Below are 13062 nucleotides of genomic sequence, written 5' to 3'. Positions count from 1 at the left end.
CACTTAATTGACACCTAACCCTGCCAAAATATGAACAACTTGGAATTGAAGCTCACGGAAAATGCTGGGAATTTAAACCACTTTTCACCAACAGTTCTGACGACTGAGTAAATTTATTTTCTTTGTGCAACTTTTCATACATGGAGCAGCATCAGCGAAGCTATTTGGCTGGAGGACTAGACTCATGTAGGAAATAATGATAATCACAAAAGAGTTTGAAAAATGAATGTTTATGGTATTCATATATGGGACAAGATTCAAAATATAATTCCAAATGTTTACATCTGGATCTTGTAATGTATGCCTGGCATTTGGAGTCCAGTAAAAACATACTTTGATAGTGTCTTTCCCTACATCCACATCTGACGGCCTCTCACCACAGGCCACTACAGAGACAGGGCTAGCCAGAGGAACAGAGAGCAGCACTACAGAAAATACCCAAAGAACCGTTCTCTATGGGTCCCGACTGGGTGAATGCTTTTATTATCAGAAAACTTTTAGTACCATTACTTCATTTCCTGTAAAATACAGCCAGTTCAATAAACAGGTAAATGTCCTAATTTTACACAAAATTCTATTTTTTGGAGCTGAGCTTTTTCATTCATAATTCACTCCCTTGTGTCTTGTTTTTGGTACAACATACTTTTCATGCAAACAACTGAATCCAAAATAATAACATCTATTTTTCTTGTAAGACTTGGCTTAACAAGACAATAACATGGGTTTCTGGAAATATACTATGTATAGGATGGATGATGTGTTGGCAGGCAGGGACCTCAGACTGCTAGTCTGGTACAGGTCACATGTGTTTTTATGAAGGGCAATTAACTCATTAGATGGTTTGGTCTGGCCTAATCCAGCCAGTCTGGTGATGTCAGACAGCGCACCCCCTCGGACCCCTGCAGACCCCGCTCAACCCCCACTCACCCCTCAAAATCCCCTGGCCTTGACAGGTGGAGGCTGGGTTAGAGGGTAGAAGGCTGAGCTAGAGGGTAACCCTAGTAGGTCCCAGACATAACGCTAAACTACCATCAACATGGACCTTTCATTACATCAGAGTGTTGTCGGTGACCTTGTTCACTTGGAGTACATCACATTTCCACAACAATAGCTTGTCGGGTCAAGCATGATTGTCTCAGTACAAGGTAGAGAGATGGGTAGTGAAATGTAACACTGAGCCGCTGGTTTCCTGTTTAATGGCTAACAATGTAGACCTAGAACTACTTCCTGTTTAATGGCTAACAATGTAGACCTAGAACTACTTCCTGTTTAATGGCTAACAATGTAAACCTACTGTACAACTACTTACATTGTACACAGAGAGGCAGATACACACACATGTAAATGCATAAAACCTACATTTTACCCAACATACTACAAGACTAAAAGATAATGGTTTGTTGTACACATTGCATTAGTACAACTTTGGTGTGGATCAGATTTCACTTTGTTAGGGGAAGAGAGATACACTGGGTATGCTGAATTCGACACTCCAAAAACTTGGTGAAAGTTATTTACAACTGTCCAGTGGCGACCCGTTAATCAGGGCAGGTGGGGCAGAGACAACAGTTTTCAGCTGTGCTAACATAATTGCAAAATGGTTTCCTAATGATCAATTAGCCTTTTAAAATGATCAACTTGGATTAGCTAACACAACGTGCCATTGAAACACAGGAGTGATGGTTGCTGATAATGGGCCTCTGTACGTATATGTAGATATTCCATAAAAAATGTACCGTTTCCAGCTACAATAGTCATTTACAAAATTAACAATGTCTACACTGTATTTCTGATCAATTTGATGTTATTTTAATGGACAAAAAAATTGCTTTTCTTTCAAAAACGATGACATTTTTAAGTGACCCCAAACTTTTGAACGGTAGTTTACATATCATTGAGTTAAACAATAAAGTTGCATACAAACATGGTCTCTTTATTGTTTTCTTGAGTAAGGCAGCTTCAAAATGCAGGTGTTTCAGCCTAGCTCAGTGCTTTCTTCTGGTGGTGGGGTGAGCCAGCCAAACATAGGAGCATTGCGTCATGATTGGCTCAGTGTTCTGTCACTCATGGGGACACTACATCATCCCAAAGTTTATTTCCTTTGTAAGGGTATACTTCCAAAATTTCAGCCCTTTGGGTCCTGCCATAGAGTTATATTACAAGGCTCAAGGTCATTGACCACAGATAAAATGACGTCAAATCATGTTATATGTACAGTACCTTTGATTGGACTGATCATGTCAATCTCTCTTCTCTCTATCGTTCCGTTCCTGCTCCCAGCTGTTCCTATTCCCCTAATCATCATTTAGTCTTCCACACCTGTTCCCGATCCTTTCCCTGATTAGAGTCCCTATTTCTTCCTTTGTGTTCCGTTCCTGTCCTGTCGGTTCCTTGTTTAGTATTCACCGTGCTGTGATTGTGTGTCCTCGCCCTGTCCTGTCGTGTTTTTGCCTCATCAGATGCTGCGTGTGAGCAGGTGTCTCTGTCAGTACGGCCTGCGCCTACCCGAGTGACCTGCAGTCTGTGGCCGCTTCTCCTGTTATTCCCCTCTACAGACTAGAGGATTTCTGTTATTCCCTGTTTGGACATTTCCTGTTAAGACTTGGTTTTTTGTAAACTCTGTTTCTGTTAAGTCGCTTTTGGGTCCTCTTTCACCTGCATGACAGAAGGAACCGACCAAGGAATGGACCCAGCGACTTCAGACGCTCGTTACACTGCCGTCGAGATCCAAGGAGCCATGCTCGGCAGACACGAGCAGGAATTGTCTGCTGCTCGCCATGCCGTGGAGAACCTGGCCGCTCAGGTTTCCGACCTCTCTGGACAGTTCCAGAGTCTCGTCTCGTGCCACCTGTTACTTCCTGGCCTGCCGAGCCTCCAGAACCTAGGGTTAATAACCCACCTTGCTACTCCGGGCAGCCCACTGAGTGCCGCTCCTTTCTCACGCAGTGTGAGATTGTGTTCTCTCTCCAACCCAACACATACTCTAGAGAGAGCTCGGGTTGCTTACGTCATTTCACTCCTTACTGGCCGGGCTCGAGAATGGGGCACAGCTATCTGGGAGGCAAGGGCTGATTGCTCTAACAAGTTCCAGAACTTTAAAGAGGAGATGATTCGGGTTTTTGACCGTTCAGTTTTTGGTAGGGAGGCTTCTAGGGCCCTGGCTTCCTTATGCCAAGGTGAACGGTCCATAACGGATTATTCTATTGAGTTTCGCACTCTTGCTGCCTCTAGTGAGTGGAACGAGCCGGCGCTGCTCGCTCGTTTTCTGGAGGGACTCCACGCAGTGGTTAAGGATGAGATTCTCTCCCGGGAGGTTCCTTCAGATGTGGACTCTTTGATTGCTCTCGCCATCCGCATAGAACGACGGGTAGATCTTCGTCACCGGGCTCGTGGAAGAGAGCTCGCATCAACGGTGTTTCCCTGCTCCGCATCGCAACCATCTCCCTCCTCTGGCTTTGAGACTGAGCCCATGCAGCTGGGAGGGATTCGCATCTCGACTAAGGAGAGGGAACGGAGGATCACCAACCGCCTGTGCCTCTATTGCGGAGTTGCTGGACATTTTGTTAATTCATGTCCAGTAAAAGCCAGAGCTCATCTGTAAGCGGAGGGCTACAGGTGAGCGCAACTACTCAAGTCTCTCCATCAAAATCCTGTACTACTTTGTCGGTCCATCTACGCTGGACCGGTTCGGGTGCTACATGTAGTGCCTTGATAGACTCTGGGGCTGAGGGTTGTTTCATGGACGAAGCATGGGTTCGGAAACATGACATTCCTTTCAGAGAGTTAGACAAGCCTACGCCCATGTTTGCCTTAGATGGTAGTCATCTTCCCAGTATCAGATTTGAGACACTACCTTTAACCCTCACAGTATCTGGTAACCACAGTGAGACTATTTCTTTTTTGATTTTCCGTTCACCGTTTACACCTGTTGTTTTGGGTCATCCCTGGCTAGTATGTCATAATCCTTCTATTAATTGGTCTAGTAATTCTATCCTATCCTGGAACGTTTCTTGTCATGTGAAGTGTTTAATGTCTGCCATCCCTCCCGTTTCTTCTGTCCCTACTTCTCAGGAGGAACCTGGCGATTTGACAGGAGTGCCGGAGGAATATCATGATCTGCGCACGGTCTTCAGTCGGTCCCGAGCCAACTCCCTTCCTCCTCACCGGTCGTATGATTGTAGTATTGATCTCCTTCCGGGGACCACTCCTCCTCGAGGTAGACTATACTCTCTGTCGGCTCCCGAACGTAAGGCTCTCGAGGATTATTTGTCTGTGTCTCTTGACGCCGGTACCATAGTGCCTTCTTCCTCTCCGGCCGGGGCGGGGTTCTTTTTGTTAAGAAGAAGGACGGTACTCTGCGCCCCTGCGTGGATTATCGAGGCTGAATGACATAACGGTTAAGAATCGTTATCCGCTTCCCCTTATGTCATCAGCCTTCGAGATTCTGCAGGGAGCCAGGTGCTTTACTAAGTTGGACCTTCGTAACGCTTACCATCTCGTGCGCATCAGAGAGGGGGGACGAGTGGAAAACGGCGTTTAACACTCCGTTAGGGCATTTTGAGTACCGGGTTCTGCCGTTCGGTCTCGCCAATGCGCCAGCTGTTTTTCAGGCATTAGTTAATGATGTTCTGAGAGACATGCTGAACATCTTTGTTTTTGTCTATCTTGACGATATCCTGATTTTTCTCCGTCACTCGAGATTCATGTTCAGCACGTTCGACGTGTTCTACAGCGCCTTTTAGAGAATTGTCTCTACGTAAAGGCTGAGAAGCTCTTTTTTCATGTCTCCTCCGTTACTTTTCTCGGTTCCGTTATTTCCGCTGAAGGCATTCAGATGGATTCCGCTAAGGTCCAAGCTGTCAGTGATTGGCCCGTTCCAAGGTCACGTGTCGAGTTGCAGCGCTTTTAGGTTTCGCTAATTTCTATCGGCGTTTCATTCGTAATTTCGGTCAAGTTGCTGCCCCTCTCACAGCTCTTACTTCTGTCAAGACGTGTTTTAAGTGGTCCGGTTCCGCCCAGGGAGCTTTTGATCTTCTAAAAGAACGTTTTACGTCCGCTCCTATCCTCGTTACTTACTCCTGACGTCACTAGACAATTCATTGTCGAGGTTGGCCTTCAGAGGTAGGCGTGGGAGCCATTCTATCCCAGCGCTTCCAGTCTGACGATAAGGTTCATCCTTGCGCTTATTTTTCTCATCGCCTGTCGCCATCTGAGCGCAACTATGATGTGGGTAACCGTGAACTGCTCGCCATCCGCTTAGCCCTAGGCGAATGGCGACAGTGGTTGGAGGGCGACCGTTCCTTTTGTCGTTTGGACAGACCATAAGAACCTTGAGTACATCCGTTCTGCCAAACGACTTAATGCCCGTCAAGCTCGTTGGGCGTTGTTTTTCGCTCGTTTCGAGTTTGTGATTTCTTACCGTCCGGGTAGCAAGAACACCAAGCCTGATGCCTTATCCCGTCTGTTTAGTTCTTCTGTGGCTTCTACTGATCCCGAGGGGATTCTTCCTTATGGGCGTGTTGTCGGGTTAACAGTCTGGGGAATTGAAAGACAGGTTAAGCAAGCACTCACGCACACTGCGTCGCCGCGCGCTTGTCCTAGTAACCTCCTTTTCGTTCCTGTTTCCACTCGTCTGGCTGTTCTTCAGTGGGCTCACTCTGCCAAGTTAGCTGGTCATCCCGGTGTTCGAGGCACTCTTGCGTCTATTCGCCAGCGCTTTTGGTGGCCGACTCAGGAGCGTGACACGCGCCGTTTCGTGGCTGCTTGTTCGGACTGCGCGCAGACTAAGTCGGGTAACTCTCCTCCTGCCGGTCGTCTCAGACCGCTCCCCATTCCTTCTCGACCATGGTCTCACATCGCCTTAGACTTCATTACCGGTCTGCCTTTGTCTGCGGGAAGACTGTGATTCTTACGGTTGTCGATAGGTTCTCTAAGGCGGCACATTTCATTCCCCTCGCTAAACTTCCTTCCGCTAAGGAGACGGCACAAATCATTATTGAGAATGTATTCAGAATTCATGGCCTCCCGTTAGACGCCGTTTCAGACAGAGGCCCGCAATTCACGTCACAGTTTTGGAGGGAGTTCTGTCGTTTGATTGGTGCGTCCGTCAGTCTCTCTTCCGGGTTTCATCCCCAGTCTAACGGTCAAGCAGAGAGGGCCAATCAGACGATTGGTCGCATACTACGCAGCCTTTCTTTCAGAAACCCTGCGTCTTGGGCAGAACAGCTCCCCTGGGCAGAATACGCTCACAATTCGCTTCCTTCGTCTGCTACCGGGTTATCTCCGTTTCAGAGTAGTCTGGGTTACCAGCCTCCTCTGTTCTCATCCCAGCTTGCCGAGTCCAGCGTTCCCTCCGCTCAGCGTTTGTCCAACGTTGTGGCGCACCTGGAGGAGGGTGAGGTCTGCACTTTGCCGTTACAGGGCACAGACGGTGAGAGCCGCCAATAAACGCAGGATTAAGAGTCCAAGGTATTGTTGCGGCCAGAGAGTGTGGCTTTCCACTCGCAACCTTCCTCTTACGACAGCTTCTCGTAAGTTGACTCCGCGGTTCATTGGTCCGTTCCGTGTCTCCCAGGTCGTCAATCCTGTCGCTGTGCGACTGCTTCTTCCGCGACATCTTCGTCGCGTCCATCCTGTCTTCCATGTCTCCTGTGTTAAGCCCTTTCTTCGCACCCCGTTCGTCTTCCCTCCCCCCTCCCGTCCTTGTCGAGAGCGCACCTATTTACAAGGTACATAAGATCATGGACATGCGTTCTCGGGGACGGGGTCACCAATACTTAGTGGATTGGGAGGTTACGGTCCTGAGGAGAGGAGTTGGGTTCCGTCTCGGGGCGTGCTGGACCGTTCACTCATCGATGATTTCCTCCGTTGCCGCCAGGATTCCTCCTCGAGTGCGCCAGGAGGCGCTCGGTGAGTGGGGGGTACTGTCATGTTTGTCATTTATTATCATGTCTTGTCCCTGTGCTCCCCATTCTATTCGTTTCCCTCTGCTGGTCTTATTAGGTTCTTTCCCTCTTTCTATCCCTCTCTCTCCCCCTCCCTCTCTCACTCTCTCGCTCTCTCTTCTCTCTATCGTTCCGTTCCTGCTCCCAGCTGTTCCTATTCCCCTAATCATCATTTAGTCTTCCCACACCTGTTCCCGATCCTTTCCCCTGATTAGAGTCCCTATTTCTTCCTTTGTGTTCCGTTCCTGTCCTGTCGGTTCCTTGTTTAGAATTCACCGTGCTGTGATTGTGTATCGCCCTGTCCTGTCGTGTTTTTGCCTTCATCAGATGCTGCGTGTGAGCAGGTGTCTCTGTCAGCTACGGCCTGCGCCTACCCGAAGCGACCTGCAGTCTGTGGCCGCTTCTCCTGTTATTCCCTCTACAGACTAGAGGATTTCTGTTATTCCCTGTTTGGACATTTCCTGTTAAGGATTCAGGATTTGTCGTTTTCTTGGGTCCTCTTTCACCTGCATGACAAAACGAGGCTGAATTAATTGTTTCACTGCCAGACAAGGCTCCGCTGATAGCCAGGTGTAGTGGTGGTAAGGATTCACTCCATTGTGATGGAAAGAAAGCTCTGCTGTTGGGACAGCTTTATGTAGGCCCTAACAATTTGTGGGCACTGCTTATCGCCGTTATACTGCAATTAATATATTGTTTAGTGTTGTGCAGTGTCTTTTTAAGATTGCCCCACCAAGATTTTTACATACTAAAATCGCCACTGCAACTGTTGGATATATTACATAGAAAATAATATGAAAAATATTATGCAAATGATGATGATATATCTTGGTAACTTCTACAAAAACAGTGATAACTTTCCGTAGGGACTTTGGGGCAACAATATGTCTGTCTATGTTTCCACTGGGAAAGCAGGAAAACACAGACGGATGTTGTTGTTGCCACGTCACATTAGGACTGTTTAACTATGTCCCCCACTATGTCCCCCACACACACATTCCCATAGACACACACAAACACCCCGGAAACACACACACGTATGTACATACGTACACACACACACACACACACACACACACACACACACACACACACACACACACACACACACACACACACACACACACACACACACACACACACACACACACACACACACACACACACACACACACACACACACACACACACACACACACACTCCCACAGGGACAGACAGACAGGCCATAGTGATTCATGTTCAGTCCACATATCGGCCATTACTCTAAACAAAGACTCTAAGTCCCATGAGACGGATGCCTCTGCTCTCTCTGCCTTTAACTATTCACAGACACACACACACACACACACACACACACACACACACACACACACACACACACACACACACACACACACACACACACACACACACACACACACACACACACACACACACACACACACACACACACACACACACACACACACACACACACACACTAATGAAAAGAATCACGTAATTCCAGGAAATTGGATGCAGTGATTAGCTATAGAAACCATGGCCTTGTTTCCCTCTACCACCGAGACCGCCTTTCTAGAACCAAAACCGTTTTCTAGAATTGTGAAACAATACACAAAAATGACAAGTAGCATGAATGAATAGCGCCGGACCGTTCTCTTGTTTGTTTTCTTAATGCTTAGCCATTTGCACAAATCCATCACATTGTCATGTGTGTTGTATAATCTGCAGATTTTTTTGCCATTCCATGCAGCAGTACAAAAGACCAAAAAAGAGAATGAAAAAAAATGTCCAGAGCTTGACAGCTGAAGCCCAGATTTAGAGGGTTTTGACATCAAGTGAATGAACTCCAAGTGCACTGCAGTTCAGAAACACCATTTCGCTTCCATTAGCGTTTGACACTTCTTGAATAGAGGGAAAAAGAAACTTCACATACTTCAATCAAACTAAAGCCTAGATTCAATCAGATCAAGCATTTACTGACGACAGCAAACAGCCGCATAGCAGTTCTGGAGGTTGAACTGCGTTGGAGCCGTCAAATTGGTGAGCAGCTGCTCTTGCGATCATTGTCATGAAGCCACACCCACCCTACTCGCATTAGAAGCTCAGAAGGAGAAAGCGTAGGCTATAAAGAAATGGCGGTCAACTTGAAAAATCATTCAACTAAATAATGAGGGTTTCTATCATCATAATGGAGGTGTAGATTACATCTCACATTCAACTGTTTTAGCTTGTAAACAAGGCTGCATGGGATTTCTCTTAATGCAACTCCGTGTAACCAATGGTAATGTCCGCTTTAGGTATAATACCAGGAGCCGCTAACCTCAGTTAACAGTTCCACCTCTACCACCACCAAAACAACCAAATAAGACACCTCCATAACAACCGCTAGGCGGATGTCGGCTGATTGAATCAAGCCCTATGTCTAAATGAGAGGGCTACTTCCTATCAAAAGCATACACACACACAGAGGTTATTAACGGTTCAGCAACAGCATTCCACTTCCGTTTGTGTGTTCGACACTTCTTGAGTAAAACAACACAGTTTCACACACTTCAATCACGTTCAGGTCTAAATGACTGCGTTAAAGTGTCCACACACAAAGACTATTAATAAAGGGAGTCTCTCTCAGACTTCCTGGAACAGAGTTGACAGGAGTGGACCTCTACACAGCAGATGCACTCCTTCAGACTGACTAGTCAGTCACGTTGTTGTAACCCTTCTTGATTTCTTCTGCTCCGGCCATTTTAATTCAAGGGTCCATTCCCCATTTTAATGGAAGGCATTAAGTGTAACAGGCCCTGAGGTTGAGTTTGTTCGGCTAGTCCTTGGAGCTCATGGACCAAATTCCACGTAGAAGAATCTTGGCAACTCCTCAGGATAGATGGAACCCTCATGGATATACACTCCCACAATGGATGAATAGGTAAACAGAAGGGTGTGAAAGAGAGAGTGTTAACGCTCACAGAGGCACAAAGAAGGAGGTGTCTGTGTGTGGGGAGAGGGTATGAGAGCTAGGGTATGAGAGCTAGGGTATGAGAGCTAGGGTATGAGAGGGAGCCGAGGCTGGATGGGGGCTTTGAGGGAGTTAGAAGGAGGGGGCCCGGGTGAGAGGAGAAGTTTCTCCAAGCTTTTAGAGTGAACTGCATCGTGTTAACTCAATCAAAAGGTGAATCAAACCTCCTGAGACACTCAGGTAACCCTTTGTTATAACCCTAATCCTTCTTAAAAACAGAGCTGCAGTGTCGGCAATGCCCCATTACACACAGACCCACTGAGAGGGAGAGACATGAACCCCCGAAGAGAGAACACACACACGCATGGCGTACGCACAACCACACACACACAAACACATGGGCACGCATACAACCACACACAGATAAGGACACACGCACAACCACACACACGCACATGGGCGTGTGCACAACCACACACACACACAAACATATGCAAACACAACAACGTGAACCTACTGATCACAAATTCATATGCTTGAACATAAAGAGAGAGAAAAGTGGGCTAAAATATGGTAACTCCCAAAGAAGAGAGGGGATTGAGGGGGAGAGAGTGTACGTCTGTATTTATGTGTATTTAGAGTTTGTTGAGAATATTTATTTTAGGTCAGACATTGACCCGACTCCCGGCGCATTTAAAGTGCTTTGCTTGGCGGGACTTTGCTTGTTATCTAAATCTGGGCCTTTTCCCTATAATACTTATTTGTATCTCCCCACTCAACTATTGGTGATGTTGAATAGGCCTATGAAGAACAAATTCGATTTTGTATATATGTTTTATATTTGATCATTAATAATTACAAGATAGCAATTAAGTTTATTTTTTACGTAAAAAGTACTCACTTTATTTTAAATGCAATGGGAAGTGTCATAAATGACGTTAATACACGAATATATTTCTTTAGGATTTGGGGGAGATACATTTTATAAGGTGATATTGTGGTCTGCCATGAAACCTAGAGAGAAGCCGATTTGCCAAGATACATTATGAGTAAATAAAATATGAACTTATTGATAAGGTTATTGACAAGGTTGGCTACTTAATCACGTAAACTATCGTTACAAATGAATCCCCATCTTTGGTCTTTGAAAAAGACAATAGCCTATATAATTGGGTAGGAAAAACATTTCGTTAGTCTAATTAATAGGTCATAATTACGCAGTGTTAATTGTAGGCTAAAGAAATACCTTTAAAAATAATCTTAAATGCGTATTTTCTTAATATCAAAAATACTCTAAATATACAATTAATCTGTAGTGAATTATAGGATATATTTAGGTGTTATGCGAGCTCTCCCACAACTTTGACACTGGTTAAACAGTTGAATAAAGTAGCCTATAGGGCACCAAGTTGTCCATGATTTACATGTAAATATCTTTGTTCGTATCCTGTATATTGTAATGAAAAAAGGACAATATTCTGTAATTAAAGCCCCTTCCAAGACAAAAAATGCAACAAAGTAATAGAAAAGAAGTGTGCTATAAAACTTGGTCCGTTGAACAAGTGTTGCCAGTGAGAGGCACTGGCGGTGCACAACTTTGAAATCAACACAACAGCACAACTTTTAAAACTTGTCACTAAACAATATTTCACTCTGCACTGATGAATTTGGGAAAGTAGAGGCATAGGTTTATCATAATCTAATAATACTACTACTAACAATAAGCCCACTACTAATAAAAAATAACAATAATAATAATTTCACTTATATTTAATGTATTTATTTAAACATTCACCTGTACCACTCCAGTCCATTCTCGTAGTTGCGGTCGAAGAAGTGCGGTTCGGCTCCCACAGCTCGGATGTCTGGATGCACGCGGAGGAACTCGAGCAGCGCGCGCGTCCCTCCTTTCTTTACACCGATGATCATCGCCTGGGGAAGCTTCTTGGTCCCGTCTCCAAGCGGACTGAGTTTACCTGTACTCCCCGTCTTCACCATAAACCGAGGTGCTAATCTCTTCGAATAAACTATATCACCCAAAGAAGGCTGCGTATAATGCGACAGTTCTCGGTTATTTTCGTTATCACTGTCCACCTGATGTCCCGGTTCGTACAAAACCTGTCCGGTATCAGCATCGTTGAACCGGGAATACTCGGAGGCGCGTCTAGCGTCGTCGGCGCTCTCGTAGCTCAAGCCCGGCTTGGATCCTGTGGTCCATTTCTGTAACAGTCTTTTCCTCCTCAGCGACCTCAAGTCGTGTAGTTCCGAGGCGAAGAAGCCCACGACTTGGCTGGATGCTTTCACCGGCGTGGGCATGCTGCTGCAGCGGTCCGTGAGGCAGTGGAGGAAGTACAGGGAGGTGAGGAGAGAACACAGCATGACCACGAATTTCTTGAAAATGCCTCGGGACAGGGGGTCCGAATAGACTCGGCTAAAAGCCATAACGGTCCTTGGGTCTCCGGTTCAGAAGCCACAGCCATGCTAGGCAGACATTGTCGGGTCTTGCCATTAAGAAATAGAGGGGACAGCTCGTAGGCTACCGGAGCTTGCTCCGCATCCACCAGTGGATTAGACCTTGCACGCGGCTCACTCAAAAATAACGCTCACATGTGTCCCAGCGCTCGAGTCCTTATAATAAATAATATTGTAAGTCTACTTCAACGTCAGAAAACAGTTGAATACGCAGTGCAGTTCTAAATGTCAATGGATGGCTCTCCCGCATTAAACCAATAATGTATTGCCAAAACAGCATTGTCAGTACTCTAGCCACGATGAGAATACAACATGTAGACTGTTTGTTGTTTAAAATGATGTTGCATAAATTCAGCACCTTTATTTCATTTTAAACACGTGGTAGTTGTATCAAACTTCTGTATGACTTCAGAGGGGAAGATGGGCATGTCTTCATCAAATTAGAGTGTGTAGACGTTTTGCAAAGGTATGTGAGAGGCATGTCAGGATCCAATGAAATGGCAGTAGGGAGGGAACTTAGTCCCAAACCTGCCTTGCCCGTTGATGGCTGTCACACACACACACACACACACACACACACACACACACACACACACACACACACACACACACACACACACACACACACACACACACACACACACACACACACACACACACACACACACACACACACACACACACACACA

At 46.0% G+C, this 13062-nt stretch overlaps 1 protein-coding gene across 1 annotated transcript in view; it reads right to left on the bottom strand.

The window, feature by feature from the left end:
* The window catches only part of si:ch211-216b21.2 (heparan sulfate glucosamine 3-O-sulfotransferase 3A1), a 61427-nt gene extending 48660 nt beyond the window's left edge, over window positions 1-12767 (bottom strand). The window contains exon 1 of the mRNA XM_046355286.1: window positions 11697-12767. Coding sequence (XP_046211242.1) covers window positions 11697-12343 — 647 coding nt within the window. The 5' untranslated portion in view covers window positions 12344-12767. The remainder of the gene's footprint in view (window positions 1-11696) is intronic.
* Between the last annotated feature and the right edge of the window lie 295 nt (window positions 12768-13062).

Source organism: Oncorhynchus gorbuscha, linkage group LG07, assembly GCF_021184085.1.
Source record: "Oncorhynchus gorbuscha isolate QuinsamMale2020 ecotype Even-year linkage group LG07, OgorEven_v1.0, whole genome shotgun sequence".
Taxonomy (NCBI): domain Eukaryota; kingdom Metazoa; phylum Chordata; class Actinopteri; order Salmoniformes; family Salmonidae; genus Oncorhynchus; species Oncorhynchus gorbuscha.
This window is presented reverse-complemented; position numbering and strand designations above follow the sequence as displayed.